The sequence below is a fragment of the Orcinus orca genome, chromosome 11, assembly GCF_937001465.1.
Source record: "Orcinus orca chromosome 11, mOrcOrc1.1, whole genome shotgun sequence".
Taxonomy (NCBI): Eukaryota; Metazoa; Chordata; class Mammalia; order Artiodactyla; family Delphinidae; genus Orcinus; species Orcinus orca.
This window is the reverse complement of record NC_064569.1, coordinates 1,460,124-1,475,449: the sequence shown is the minus strand read 5'-3', so window position 1 is coordinate 1,475,449 and position 15,326 is coordinate 1,460,124. Positions and strand designations below refer to the sequence as shown.

At 56.4% G+C, this 15,326-nt stretch overlaps 1 protein-coding gene across 11 annotated transcripts in view; it reads left to right on the top strand.

Moving 5' to 3' along the window:
• CACNA1C (calcium voltage-gated channel subunit alpha1 C) overlaps positions 1 to 15,326 on the top strand; it is a 462,295-nt gene that overhangs the window by 438,810 nt on the left and 8,159 nt on the right. For all 11 annotated transcript variants that reach the window (XM_012539272.3, XM_049694801.1, XM_012539283.3 and 8 more), the window contains 8 exons: positions 2,953 to 3,118; positions 3,678 to 3,805; positions 4,428 to 4,524; positions 4,825 to 4,927; positions 9,299 to 9,400; positions 11,449 to 11,576; positions 11,916 to 12,050; positions 13,793 to 14,151. In XM_012539272.3, the coding sequence (XP_012394726.1) occupies positions 2,953 to 3,118; positions 3,678 to 3,805; positions 4,428 to 4,524; positions 4,825 to 4,927; positions 9,299 to 9,400; positions 11,449 to 11,576; positions 11,916 to 12,050; positions 13,793 to 14,151 (1,218 nt within the window). The remainder of the gene's footprint in view (positions 1 to 2,952; positions 3,119 to 3,677; positions 3,806 to 4,427; positions 4,525 to 4,824; positions 4,928 to 9,298; positions 9,401 to 11,448; positions 11,577 to 11,915; positions 12,051 to 13,792; positions 14,152 to 15,326) is intronic.

Here is a 15,326-nt window from a genome sequence, read left to right as displayed (position 1 = left end):
TCAAAGAAATATTTGTACACTTCTGTTCATGGCAGCATTATTCACAATAGCTAGAGCATGGAATCAACTGTAGGTCCATCAAAAGAATGGAAAAGGAAAACGTGGTTATACCACAGTGGAACATTATTCAGCCTTAAAAAGGAAGGAAATTCCGACACCTGCTTCAACATGGATGAAACTTGAGGCCATTATGCTCAGTGAAAGAAGTCATAAAAGGACAAGTTTTCTGTATGATTCCACTCACATGAGGTACTTAGTCAAAATCATAGACACAAAGTATAATGGTGGGTGCCAGGCGTAGGGGGGAGGGGAGGAGAGTTACTGTCTAAGAGGCATAGATTTTCAGTTTTACGAGATGAAAAGAGTTCTGGAGATGGATGGTGGTGACGGTAGGACAGCACCGTGGGTGTGTTTAATGCCACCGAACTGTACACTAAAAATGGTTAAGACGGTCAATTTTATGTTGTGTGTATTTTACCACAATTTTAAAAAGAAAATATGTAAATAAAACATCTTTTAAAAAGCCGGTTGCTATGTGACTATAAAAGAGAAACCACAGAATAATAAGAGAGTTCAGCAGATCTTCTATATATAAAGTCAATAGTATTCTCTCCACATCTGTTGCAAACAGAAAATATAACTTTTTAAAGGTACCATTTATAATAGCAACATTTTATTTGTTTATTTTAAGTAAACTACCTAGAAAAAAATCTAACGAAAGATGTATATAGGGAAATTATAAGCTTTTATTAAAAGACATTTTAGAAGTCCTAAATAAATGGAGAGTTGGATCGGGTTCATGGTTAGGAGACTTAATAGCAAAAAGATGTCAAATTCCTCTAGTTAATCTATATGTTGATGCAATTCCAGTAAGAGTCTCAGTGGGATTATTCATAGAACTCAACAAGCTGATTCTAATGTGTCTGTGGAATCGAAAAGGAAAAGGAAAGGGAAAAGCCAGGACAGCTTTGCAGGACAGCAGGCTGGAAGCACTGACTCTCTGTGTGAGATCAAGACTTGCTGCAAACCTGGAGTGATGAAGACAGCGTGGTACATTGAAGTCAAGACAGATGAATAAACCTATAGAACAGAACGAAGAGGCTGGCACAAGACTCATACACGTACGGAAATGTGATTTATGTCAAGAGCTATTTCACATATGTAGGTAAAGGTGAACTATTCAATAAATTGTATTAAGAAAGTTGGTTATCTAGACAGAAAAAGATAACAGCATATTTCTACCTCGTATGGGGCCCCATGTAAATTCCATATTAATGGGTTATTATGATTATGAAAAACAGAACTTGAGCCTTTTAGAGCATATTGGAGAATATGTTTATGGCCTAGAATAGGGAAGGATTTTTTAGACAAGTTGTAAAAAGCACAGAACAGAAGAAAAATTATGATTTGACCACATTAAAATGTAAAGCTTGGATTCATCACAATACACCATCAATAAAGCTGGAAACGAGCCACAGACTGAAGACGCTGCTTGCAGTGTGTGTAACTGACAGAGGATTAATATAAAGAAAGCTTAAAGGCCCCACAAATGAGCAAGAAGACAAATAGCCCATGAGACAGATGGGCAAAAACATGAACCTGAGATTCAGCAGATGAAATAGAAGTTCTCAGCCTATTCATCATTTTAAAACCAAATTAAAACAACAGTGAGTTATCACTTTACACCCATCATATGAGCAACCTTATTTATTGATTGATTGATTGATTTTTGGCTGCGTTGGGTCTTTGTTGCTGTGCGCGGGTTTTCTCTAGTTGCGGCAAGCGGGGGCTACTCTTCGTTGCGGTGCACGGGCTCCTCATTGCGGTGCCTTCTCTTGTTGCAGAGCACGGGCTCTAGGCGCGCGGGCTTCAATAGTTGTGGCACACGGACTCAGTAGTTGTGGCTCGTGGGCTCTAGAGCGCAGGCTCAGTAGTTGTGGCGCATGGGCTTAGTTGCTCCGCGGCATGTGGGATATTCCCGGAGCAGGGCTCTAACCCATGTCCCCTGCATTGGTAGGCGGATTCTTAACCACTGCGCCACCAGGGAAGTCCGAGCAACATTTTTTAAAATTCACTAATACCAAGAGTTGACTAGTCTAAATTCAGAATAGAAAAGTGGTTGGGGGGGGGGCATGGGATGGGGAGGGACTGGTTAAAGGGGCACAAACTGTCAGCCATAAGGTGGATGAGGTCTGAGGTCTAACCTATAACATGGTGACCATAGCTGATGACACTGATCGTATCACTGAAACTTGCTAAGACAGTAGAATTTAAATGTTCTCGCCAAAGAAAAGAAAAGAAAAAATTTAAAAAATCTGTGAGGGGATGGATGTGTTAATTAGGTGGGAAGAATCCTTTCACAATGTGCACATCAATCAAATCGTCATGATCTACGCTCTAGCTTGCAGTGTTATTTGTCGATTCTGCCTCAATAAAGCTGAGGAAAGAGCGGCCGAGTCTGTAGGGCAGTGACGCCAGGAACGCCGTTGGGGAACAAGCAGCGCTCAGTACGGTGAGGACACACCCGCCGTCCACCGGCAGCTCCACCCCGAAGCAGGCGTCTGACGGCCCTGTGTGGTGACTGCAGGCTCCTTCGTGACGGCAAGACAGCAAAGAAAGGAAAAGCCTCAACAGGGCGGTGGGGCTTTTTAATGGTATACTCATAGAGGGTCTGCCACGAAGGATGAATGAACCAGAGCTAACATGCATCCAAATGGCTAAGTCTCAAAACCTCACGTGGATCTTGCAAAAGGAGGGACTTGGCAGAAAAGGTACAGCTTGTCATCTTTCACAGAAATGCTCGGACCTTCAGAGCGGTGCTGTATGTTTTCCTATGTAGCGGGTGTGTCAGCACGGGGGGCTGACGAACCGCAGACTCAGCTCAGCGGTTCCCCCGCCAGGGAGGAGAGGGAGGGGCCTTGTGAGCCGCTCTGGGGCGTGGTCTCTCACCAGGTGCGCCACCGGGGAGGCGTGGCAGGACATCATGCTGGCCTGCATGCCGGGCAAGAAGTGCGCGCCCGAGTCGGAGCCGGGCAGCAGCGCCGAGGGGGAGGCGCCCTGCGGCAGCAGCTTCGCCGTCTTCTACTTCATCAGCTTCTACATGCTCTGCGCCTTTCTGGTGAGCCGGGCGGGGCCCGCGGCCTCGGGTGGCCAACGCGCAGTCCCGGGCCAGCCGCGCCCTGCGTCTCTGCAGCTCACGCTCGGGGGTGCCCCATCGGGGAGGCCGGCCTAGAGGGCTGTGTCCCTGGGACGGCCCAGCCGCACTGGAGGGAGGGGGCGGAGCTGGCCCAGAGTGAGCTCAGCCAGCATCCTTCTCGTCCGTTCTCAGCCCTTGTGGTGGTGGCGTCGTCCCCAGGACAGGAGGCCCCTTAAACATTTCTGGCACTTTGACAAGGGGCAAGGGGAGGGTGGTGGACAGTCACCCCCGTCCCTGGCAGCCCCGCCTGCCAGCTGGGTGTGAGGGAAGCTGCCAGCCCACAGCGGGGGTTCACCTGCACAAACCCAAGGGGAGCTGGGTCAGGTCCTCATCCAAGAGAGCCACGTTCCGGGGGCCGGTGTTTTCAGTGGTGCCGCTTGGGCGTCTTCAGAAACACTGGCTTCTGCCGCGCATGGCCTGCTAACCGCGTGTGCTGGAAGGGCCTCCGAGGGCATCTCCCCGCGCTCTCCGTTCTCCACAGATCATCAACCTCTTCGTAGCTGTCATCATGGACAACTTTGACTACCTGACAAGGGACTGGTCCATTCTGGGTCCCCACCACCTGGACGAATTCAAGCGAATCTGGGCGGAGTATGATCCTGAAGCCAAGTAAGTCCCCAGAGGGGAGCCCGACCCCCAAAGCCGCAGGGGGTTGCGTGACCGCACCTGTGGGAGCGGGTCAAGGCGGGTTAGCACGGGGCGGATCCCCAGCAAACACTGACCTGCACGGGCCACAGGGGTCGAGGGTCAGGGCCAGCGACGGGAGGGCTTTGGCTGAGTGAAGAACACGCCTGCTGAACAGGACAGGAGGGCCTGGTGTCGGAGTAACCAGCAGGGACTCGAGTCAGGATGTCCGGGGCCGGGCAGATCCTGCCTGCCTTTCTGCCGTAGGTCCATCAGTCCAGCCACCACGTTTGGTTGACACTGGAAATACCGTTTGGTCAGACGGTCGGTTCACTGAAGCAGGAGTAATATTGAGAATTTCGTTGCCTACTAAAACCCCTTCCACCGTGAACATAGCACTGGTGGAAAATTGCTCCTTAAAATCCTAACCACGTGTATGTACTGGCTTTGGAGTTTTGCCTGCAGTTCTGCAGCTCAGCACCAGCTTCATCGCTCGGGTCCAGCCGTGGAGAGGTCCTTCTGCAGGGGCATCCCCGCCCTGGGTGCATGGTCCTGGGCTACTGGCCGAGACCGCCGCACTGGCCTTCCCCCGTTCCTCCTCTTCTAGGGGTCGCATCAAGCACCTGGATGTGGTGACCCTGCTCCGGAGGATTCAGCCGCCCCTGGGCTTTGGGAAGCTGTGCCCGCACCGCGTGGCGTGCAAAGTAAGAGGCGGGCTGGGCTCGCGGGCGCCGCGCCGCGGAGGGGCGCCCCGTGGCCTTGGGCGGGGCGCCAAGCCTCTACGGGGCTGAGGACAGCACTTTATGAGATGGAGAAAGGGGCCAGAGCCAGAGTAGCGTTAGGGGTCCTTCCCACAGTGCGTTCTCAGACTCCGAAGGGAACACGCGTGACACACGCACACGCATTTCGAGGCCCCCCCTTCGGCATCCTCCTGCCTCGGGGGTTCTGCGGGAGGGTCCTTCAGGAGCCGGCTGCTGTGATGACCAGCTCTGCTCCCCCACCAGCGCCTGGTCTCCATGAACATGCCCCTGAACAGCGACGGGACGGTCATGTTCAACGCCACCCTGTTTGCCCTGGTCCGGACGGCCCTGAGGATCAAAACGGAAGGTAAGGTCATCCGGGGGCCCCGGGAGAGCCACCGGGAGACCTAGTGGACCAGCCGGAGCCCAGCTCGGCCCCTGCGGGGTGTCAGAGCCTCAGCCCGGCAGTAACTGTCACCTCTGGGGTGTTAGCGGTGCCAGGTCTGCTCGTGTGCCCTTTGCTCCTTGAACGGCCTCCTTGCCTGTAGTTTTTAGAGCTCATCCTGGGTGACACCTCAGGGTCCTTGGGTGTAGTTCAGAGAGCAGGAGATGAGTGTTACCTGAAGCGGGGCTGAGCCCCATCACAGTGGGATTTCACTGGCTGCAAGTGGGTCTCAAGTGTTCAACCGTCCTTGCAAGTTAAACTCCTGTGTCGATCAGGAAGGGGTCAGAGCGGACGTGGTGACTGGAGCTGAGGTCGGCCCTCGCCCGCCTGCAGGCACGTGCTCAGCCAGCCGGCAGGTGGGGGTCAGAGCCCCCATGCTCCTCATACGGGGCTCCCTCGGGGGGGGCCGTGCTCCCCCGTGTTGCCTGGCGGGAGGGACCGTCTTCCAGGTTGCACGACAGGGACCTGTGGCCAGCAGCTTGGCTTCGATGACCCGCTGTCCTCACAGCTGCAAAGGCTGCAGGTGCAACTGACGAGATGCAGCTGCTTCCCCAAAGCTCCCAGCCTCCTCCTGCGATTCGCGGAGTTGGGGCTTGTTTGAGACGCTGAGTCCCAGCCCCAGCCCCGAACTCGGAACGCGCATCCTGCACCAGCCGCGGGGGATTCACGTGAGCAAAGTCTGAAACCCACCGGCGCAGTAATTAGAGAAAACTCAGGTGGGACCGGCAGTGTCGCCTCCCCCTTCTGACGTTTGGATCTCAGAGCCTCAGGAGGCTGGAGCCCTCGGCGGGGCAACAGGGGACTGGACCCTGATATCGTGTGACGGTCAGCGAGTCGCTCTCTGCCTCGGTTTCTTCGGTTGTAAAACGAGAAAGGTGGGGGGACGTGTGGCATTCAGTTCAGTGGACAAGCCAGGAGGTGCCTTCTCTCAGCTAAATCCTTTCAGAAAATAACAGAAACATCCTAGATGTAGGAAAAGAACAGGGCCAGCAAGGTGCCTGTCAAAATAATGAGCTAATCTTTAAAAAAATTGTAGAAGTTCAAGTTCTGCTGCTGAACTAAGAAGAAGCTAAGGCTGAAGAACACGCTCTCGGCAGCCAAGGCCGTAACTCAACCTGAAACAGGGGTAAACGGGCCTATTTCTGCCCAAACGGATGGAACACACACTTTGTGTAGGCGTGTGTGTGACCAGGGGGAAGCCTGGAGGGAAGTTCGCTACCACGTTAGCCTCGATTGTCGTGAGCGGTGGAATCAGATGCTCCTCTTCACCTCCCTTACCTTCTTCCTTTACTTTTCCAAACTTTCCACAATGACTGTGGTTATGGTTCCTTCCAGGAGGGAAGGTTTTCTTTTTCAAGGAGGGAAGCTAGAAAGACTCCTGGAAGGAACGTGTTGTGGTCCTTAAGTTTTGATGTAAAGTGAGGAGATGAATCTTCATCCCGTGGAGGAACGAGAAGCGCTGACGTTGGAGCCAGGACTCAGCACCGTCAAGGTGCTCGTCAGAGCAAACCAAGTCCAGACAAAGACTCTTCAACCTTAGAGCCGGACACGCACAGCCCATCCTGAGAAAACACTGTCCCGAGAGCAGGGGAGCAGCCAGCCGCGCGGGACCAGTCAAGCCAAGAATTAAAGGAAACTCCAAACACAGACATTGTCTGCTGAGGGACAACCGCCCCTGTAGCTCAGAATTCTGCATTTTCACGTTAAGTCCTGCTAGATGGTAGATCTCACGTTCCGTGTTCTTACCACCATAAAATACAATTTAAAACTGAAAAAAGGGCAACTTCCCTGACGGTCCAGTGGTTAAGGCTCCGCACTTCCACTGCAGGGGGCACAGGTTCAATCCCTGGTTGGGGAACTAAGATCCCGCATGCCACGCAGCACGGCCAAAGAAAAAAAGAAAAGAAAAAAAGGAATAGTTCCCAAAGGGCCCACAACATCAACTCGAGGCAAACCTTCCTCAGAGACAGGCACCCTCCCCGCCTGCAACCAACGTGTTAAACTCTTAAGTCCGGGAAACAAAGGTGAGTTCTTAGAAGCAACTACAAAGAAACTGGAGAAAGCATCTAAATCCGGGAGACTAAATGCCACGCGGTCCTCACCCTGCAGACTGTGAGCTGGGGTATTTGGAGAGAAATTAGCGCCTGCTCGAGAGAACCAGCAATGTCCCAGGCCCCATCAACCCAGGATACGGAAGGAAGATGTCCTGAAACACTTAGATGACATGAAACAAGGGTTATGAAGTTCGAGGTTACATAGCTCGCGGTGAGAATGAATTAAGCCTTGGAGAAAAGTGACAGACCCTTTTGGAAGACGTGTCATTGCGCAGGTCTGTCGTAACAAATTATCACAAACTGGGGGCTTCAAACAACGGAAATTCATTCTCTCACAGTCAGGCCAGAAGTCCGAAGGCGAGGCGCCAGCGGTCAGCGGGGTGGGTCCCTCTGGGGGCGCGGACGGGGCCCCTCCCGGCCTGTCCCGGCGGCTGGCAGTGCGGGCAGTGCTGGGCCCCCCAGGCACCTAGCTGGGTTTCTCCGCTCCCTGATTCCGTCTCCGCCCGCCCCCCGCTGTCTTCTCTGAGCGTCTCTCTGCATCCCCTCCTCTTATGAGGACACCAGTCACATTGGATGAATGTCGTCCCCTCCCCCAATGAGCACGCCCTCATCTCAGCTAATACACCTGCGAAGATTTCTACCTACAGGACGCCTAAGGTTCCAGGTGGGTGTGAACATGGGGGCACCGTTGAGCCCGCCGCGGAAGACGAGTGTATCTGAGCATCGTGTCCATCAGGGCTCCCGCTACACGTGTCGGGACCCGCCGGCCACCTCCCCGGCGCCGGCCTCTGAGCCCGCTGTGCTCGCCCGCTGCCGAGTCACCACCCACACAGCACCTCCCCCTCTGAAGGTCTGGAGTCCAACCGTGGGGCCTCCAGGCCAAAACCAGACTGTTGACCCGGACGTGTCCTCTTCCCGGAGCTCGGGGAAGAGTCTACTTCCGACTTGCTCAGGCTGTCAGCAGACTCACTCGCTGCAGGTGCAGGACCAGCTCTCGGCTGTGCCCCCAAGGCCCCCGAGCCCCGCACGCAGCCCTGCGCCTGCCCTGCTCCCAGCCACGGAGGACTCTCTTGTCTTTGGCCCCCGTCGTGAATTACTTTTGTTTGTTTTTTGCTTTGTGTGATTTTTTATTGAGTCATAACTAACATGTGACATTACATTTGTTTCAGATGAACAACATAGTGATCCCGTATTTGTATTTATTGCAAAATGCTCACCACAAGTCTGGTTAACACCTGTCACCTCACAGTTACAATTTTTTTCTTGTGATGAGAACCTTTAAGATCTGCTCTCTTAGCAACTTGCACACGTACAGTACAGTATTGTTAACTGTGGTCCCCATGCTGTCATGCTGTACTTTACATCCTCAGGACATGTTTATTTTATAACTGGAATTTGCCCCTAAGGACCCTCTCCTTGTGAAGAGCTAGTCCACTGTTGGGATTAGCTCAGGCCCCACTGGACAGCTTCCCCATCCTACGGCACATGCGCCGTATAACATAACCCGACCACAGGGTAAGGCCCCGAGTTCACGGTTCCAGGGGCCATGCAGGGCGCATGCTTGGTGGTGGCGGGAGAGAGCTGGGGGTGTGTTAGACCCAGCCCCCCGGTCCTCTCTTACGGCTGCGGGTCTCAGCTTTCCTCTCCCAGGGCTGTAAGGCCAGTATCCCAGAGGCGCACAGAGAGGCACCTAATTAAGCCTGTTTTGCCAGTGGAGAAAGGAGACCCAGAGAAGCCCCCAACCTCGGGACCCCCGTCTTCTGGTTTCTGCTTCCACGCCAAGGTTTTGCCACCTTCTCCCAGCAGGAGACTCAGCAAAGGGCTTTGACACAGAGACCCCCGAGCGTGGACGCTCCACGTGGGTCTGCGGAGGGACCACACTTCCTTCCAGTCGCCCACATTTCCCTGGCGGCCCAGGGGGAGCCCCTGTGGCCGTCCAGCTCGATCCAGCTCCAGCAGTCTCACGGGCCTCAGGGGCCCCCTCAAGGAGAAGGAGGGACACAGAGTGGGTGCAGGGTTGCCCTGGCGACCAAGCAGCAGGCAGGGAGGAAGGGGAGAGAGGCCAAGAGGGGACGGAGGCGGACAGCGGGAGCCCCGGGGGGAGGATGATGGGGCTGACGGGCCAGAGCCATTGCAGGCAGAGCCCGCGGGCCGCGGCCACCACTCCCACAGCAGGACCAGCCCACGGGAGGCCCCCAGGGGCAGCTGGTCAGTCGGCCTTGCATCTCCCTCCCCACAGGGAACCTGGAACAGGCCAACGAGGAGCTGCGGGCCATCATCAAGAAGATCTGGAAGCGGACCAGCATGAAGCTGCTGGACCAGGTGGTTCCGCCTGCGGGAGGTGAGCCACCCCACCCCGGGCTATGCGAGTCCTGAGTCCAGGCTGCGGGAGGCCTGCCCTTTCGGGCTGGAGCCTGGTCCAAGCCTGAGGTCACAGAGGAGGCCGAGCTAGGCCCCCCGATGCCTGGAGGTTTGGCAGAACTTCAAGGAAACTCTGCAAAGCGGAGCTTTCCCCATAACTTGCCGGGCTGGGTGCTCTAGGAATGATGGGGTCCTGGAGAAGGAGCCCCCCGGGACGCCCCTTCCTGATCCTCCCGGGGCAGTGTTTGTCGACTCTGTCAACTGTCCTCCGTATACAGTTGCCAAAGTATGGGTACAACACTTTAATGTGAAATACGTTAACATCAAATGTTTTTCAATAAATAAATACTCAGGGACAACTCAGGGGCCCGAATTTCTAGTTAACTGACCAACGCTCGTCTGCACCCACTGTTATGAATAAGTTTGTGTTTAAAGGAAACAAACAGTGTTGACATTGTTGACGTTTTGCGTTTGTCTTTTTGAAGTAAGTACGGGCTTATGGCCTGTCTTTAAATAAGTACAGACAGCTCTGGGCACACACGTGGGGTAAGTGCAGACTGATCGTGGTCCAGCCCCGTGGGGGCCACATTCACGGAGCGATGCCGTCAGGGACACAGTTTTCTGAAATGTGCACCCTTCTTACTCAGCTTGAAACAAAACAAAGTGGTCTTCCATCCATTTAAACAGCAGGTATATTCCTGGGAAACTGGAATATCACAGCCGTGCAGGTCCCACGTGGAGCCGAGTGAGGGTCTTAGCTCAAGTGGTTACAGCGGGAGGTCCCCCCACAGACGTCTGGCGTGGCCTTGGCAGGGTGCCAAGGTAGTATTCACTGTGCTTTTCGGGACACGTCCAGAGCCACGTCGTTCACGCCAGCAGCATCCCCAAAGCATGGTGACAATCGCAGTGACATTGAGAAAGTCCCATACGTTCCCAAAACACTCCTTAAAAGGGGGTGCTGCCCCTGACGAGACCCACCCCCGAAAGGAAGGCAGGCCTGGGGATGGGCGCCACGCGGCCTGGCGTCACACGCACCACGTCCCTTAATCCTCATCACGGTTCTGTGACACCTGTTCTAGGAGCTGGTTCTCAGCTGCTGAGTAGCTGACCCCAGGCTGGTGGTGAGAGCCCTGTGGATTCAGGACCCAGGTCCAAGGGGGCCACCCTTCCCACCAGACCCAGTCTTCCCCGATTCACGGCAGACAGGGCTCAGGCATCCCCTCCACTTGGGGCTGGGGACCCTGCCGGCCGGACGGAAGGCAAGCAGCTGTGGGTTTGGCTACTGTCACGAGACAGCTAGGAGCAGGGGAGCCATCACAGCCCCCAGATGCAACCCAGCAGCCTTCTCCAGGCCTTCCGCCCCGTCTTCCCCCAAGAACCAGAAGATGGGGCAGGGGGGCTCCTCGTGGGGCAGGAACTGCTCCCCTCGGGGCCCCACTCGCTTCTCACCACCCACTTCGTCCCCAAGACGGAGGCTGATTCTGTCTTGTGTCACTTGGGGAGCAGCCCAGCCACGGGGTTAGAAAGCCCCGACCGAGATGGGGGGCCTGCGCCCCTCCCACCAACCCCTCCCACCAACCCTTAAGCAGAACGCTAGCCCTTAGGGGACTGGGCGATTATCAGTGGGCACCCGGAGCTTCAGAATCTTAAAAGAGTTAATCAACAAGGTCAGTTAAGTAAAAAATGCAAGGTGGGAAATAAGTTTGACAATAGGCTACTTTTTCTGTGAAAAAAAGAGAGGGTAGGAATATATTTGCTTATTTGCAGGAAGCATTTGCATCAAGAGTCTCTGGGGAAATAAGAAACAAAAGAGAAAGGTTATCTGATAGGAGGTGGGGGGAGAGACTCTTCACTGTACACACACCTTTTTGTATGTTTTTGTCTTTTTGAACCACGTGCATGGAGAGCCTCTTCCAAAAAATTTAATTGAGAAAACTTAAGAAGGCGTGGATGCTGACAAAAGGCTCCTGACGCCTGGCCAGCCCCCCTGTTTACGCCCTGTTCACCCTGTCCTCCCTTTGCTCTCAGATGATGAGGTCACGGTGGGCAAGTTTTACGCTACTTTCCTGATCCAAGAGTATTTCCGGAAATTCAAGAAGCGCAAAGAGCAGGGCCTGGTGGGCAAGCCCCCCCAGAGGAACGCCCTGTCCCTGCAGGTGAGGGCCCTCGCCCCCCGGGGGCCTGGCACCCTCCTCTCGCCTCTGCCAGGTCCGGGGCTCTCACGGGCTGGCTGGAGGCGGGTCCCTTCCTGAGGGGCCTGAGGCTTCCCCAAGGGGGATGCTGCAGGGGTGACCCTCCCCTCCTGTGGCCTCGCAGCCCGCAGAGCTCGGGGAGTTGGCCGGGGGGTCTGCTGACACCCCCGAAACAGCCCCTCCCAACATGCCTTCATGCCCTGTGGACCTCCGCAGGCTGGCCTGCTGCGGGGAGAGGCACAGGGGCGGGTGGGTGGCAGGTGGGGCACCAGGGCCCTCACGCATCATCCCCCTGGGCTCCAGGCTGGTCTGCGCACCCTGCATGACCTCGGGCCCGAGATCCGCCGGGCCATCTCCGGGGACCTGACCGCCGAGGAGGAGCTGGACAAGGCCATGAAGGAGGCTGTGTCCGCGGCCTCGGAAGATGACATCTTCAGGGTAGGGGGGTGCCCCGGCCGCGGTCTTCCACCTCCGTAAAGCTGGGTTTGGAGCAGAAGGGTGGGCTGGCGTCCTGAATCCAGGGAGGAAGCCCTGAGTCTTCGGCAGGATCCCAGCTCCCCGCCCCCAGCCCTCCCCCAGCCCTCCCCCCAGCCCTCCCCCCAGCCCTCCCCCAGCCCTCCCCCAGCCCTCCCCCAAGCCCTCCCCCAAGCCCTCCCCCAGCCCTTCCCCAGCCCTCCCCCAGCCCTTCACCTCATCCAAGCCTAGTAGTCCTTCCCAAGCTGGGGCTCCCCGGAGCCGGCAGCTCACAGAGCATCACTGGCCCTCGGAGAAGGTGCGAGGGAGCTGTTTTGCTAAGGAAATGTTTTTTAGGAGACGTTTCTACGTTACACGTTGCAAAAGTGCTGGCCTTTGTGCCACGTCGAATCCACAGACCTATTTTGTTCGCCAACATTTGAAAATCTGGCACATTCAAATAAAAATCTAGACTTCTATCCTCTCTTGAAAAAACCAGAAGATGTGCGGTATCAGGCAGCAGAGGTCTGGAAGCCAGTGGCAATCTTGACTTAGACCATGAGGTCTCCAGGCCCCAAAGCCCTCTCCGGCCTCCTCTCTCCCCTCCTGGATACCGAGGCTGCCGTCAGTTTTATACATTTTTTTAAATTTTATTTAATTTATTTTTTTATCTATTTTATAAATTTATTTATTTTGGCTGCGTTGGGTCTTCGTTGCTGCACGCGGACTTTCTCTAGTTGCGGCGAGTGGGAGCTGCTCTTCATTGCAGTGCACGGGCTTTTCATTGCTGTGGCTTCTCTCGTTGCGGAGCACGGGCTCTAGGCACACAGGCTTCAGTAGTTGTGGCACGTAGTCTCAGTAGTTGTGTCTCATGGGCTCTAGAGCGCAGGCTTAGTAGTTGGGGCGCATGGGCTTAGTTGCTCCGCGTCATGTGGGATCTTCCCGGACCAGGGCTTGAACCCGTGTCCCCTGCACTGGCAGGCAGATTCCTAACCACTGCGCCACCAGGTGAGCCTCTGCCATCAGTTTTAACAGTGAAAACTAGTGCCCACTGGAATTCTGGGGCCCTTGCACCCAGCTCTCTTCATGAATCCCCAAGGTATTTGGCTAAAAATCCTATAGCAAGTGAGACACTACCACCCAGAACTGCGCTAGGGCCTCTCACCCCGCCTCCCGGCCCCAGCAGGCTCCCAGGCGGTGGAAGCATGGGGGTGAGAGGAGCCCATCACCCTGAGGCTGTCTTGTCCTCACCACCCTCCTCCTTGTCGCTGTGAAATGTCCGTCACTGAATGGCCTCGGGGACACACTAGCACGTCAGTGTGACCCCAAGAGACACCCCCAGCCTTGCAGGTAGCTACTTGCCCACTTGCCCGGGACAAGGGGGGACGTCGGGGGAAAACACTGGTTCCTGATTTGAAATCTAAGACTCTCCCAGGGGAAAGGAGGCCAGAGTGTAATTGGTGTAGTAACTAAGCCCTTCTTATTCTCAGAACCGTTTGGCCAACGTAGCTCCTAGCTCAGGGAGCCAGTTGGATTCTTTTTTTAAATCCCATTAGAGCCTTCGGGCCCTGTTTTCCACCCTCGGCCCTCACACGCCCCCCTGCTGCAGCGAAGGGTCTCCGCCTGAGACTCTGCCATGTGTTGCCCGGTGGGCTGAGCTCCTGGTGGAGAAGGAGAGGCGGCCGTGGGCAGGCCACCCCCCACATACCCCTCCGTCTCACCTGCAGAGGGCCGGTGGCCTGTTCGGCAACCACGTGGGCTACTACCCCAGCGACAGCCGGAGCACCTTCCCCCAGACCTTCACCACCCAGCGCCCTCTGCACATCAGCAAGGCGGGCACCAGCCAGGGGGACGCGGAGTCGCCCTCCCACGAGAAACTGGTGGATTCCACCTTCACCCCCAGCAGCTACTCGTCCATGGGTTCCAACGCCAACATCAACAACGCCAACAACACCGCCCTGGGCCGCTGCCCCTGCCCTGCCGGCCAGCCCGGTGCTGTCAGCATCAGCACCGTGGAGGGCCGTGGGCCCCCCTTGTCTCCTGCTGTCCAGGTGCAGGGGGCCTCGTGGAGGCTCAGCTCCCAGAGGTGAGCACGGGGTTGCACAGGAGGGGCTTGGAGAGGAGCATTTGACCCCTCAGCCCTCCAGCTGGGGTGGAGGCTGCTGCCCAGACCCCGGCCAGAGGGCGGCCAACGCAGCCTCCCGGGTCCTGCAGCCGTGCTCGGGAGGCCCCGTGACACCTGGCCAGCAGGTGTCCCGAGGTGCGCGCCTCTGGACGGGGCCTTCTCTGCTTTCTCCCCCGAAGCGGAGAGGCCCTGGCCCCGATGCCCGAGATGTTTGCATCCTGGAGACACCACCGTCTCCGTCCCCTGGGCCTTTCTCAAGTCTCTGCCCAAACCTGGCCTTGGGCCCCCAGGGGATGGGGCAGGCCCACCCCGTCTTCTTAGTGCCCTTCTCGTCCCCGGGAGGAGGCATTCTGGAGGCAGGAGGCCCTTCGCTGGGCGCTTGCCTGCTCTGACCCCACGCGGGATCATTCCTGGCAGTCCTGACGTCTCCCGGCTCCTGTCCCTTTCTTTTCTCCCGCCCGCTGCTCCCTGGTGCCCCAGGACCCACTGCCATGACGTGCTGGGGCGGTCAGCGCCTTCTTCCATGCCCTGGGCCTCGGCAAGTGCCTCACTTATATCGGCAGCTCCAGGCTCCCAGGCCCGGGAGGATCTGAACACCTCACCCTTAGCTGAGCTGCCCCTCCGAGCGGGACAGCAGCCCCCAGCAGCCCCGTTTCTGGGGCAGACCTCCTTTCCTCCCCTCCAGCTCAGATCCAGAAGTGATCTTTTCTAAATCCCTGGACAAGTGTCCTGAGCTGCGTTCATCCCAGAGGCCAGCTCCCGGCCTCCCGGTGTTCACGTCCCTTCGCCACGCCCGCATTAGCCGAGGGTCCAGCCCGGGCCGTGTCCCGCCCATCGCAGCTCACGGCTGAGTGCGGTGGCACCAGCTCTGGACTCAGGTCCTGCACACGGCGGCCCGCGGGGGGCGTCCCCAGCCCACGTCGCGCCCCTCCCACGCCAGCAAGAGCATGCAGCGTCTCCTGTGTCAGTCACCGGGGGCAGGGCACCATCGGTCAGGGCCTCCTCCAGAGATCCGCCCAGACCCTCCCCGAGTGGCTCACAGGCGCAGGGTCAAAGCTGGCCACTGGCCCCGCACTCAGATCTGAGAGGATAAGCTGGAATATCTCCCAGAGGCCCTGGGAGCCTGAGCATAAAGT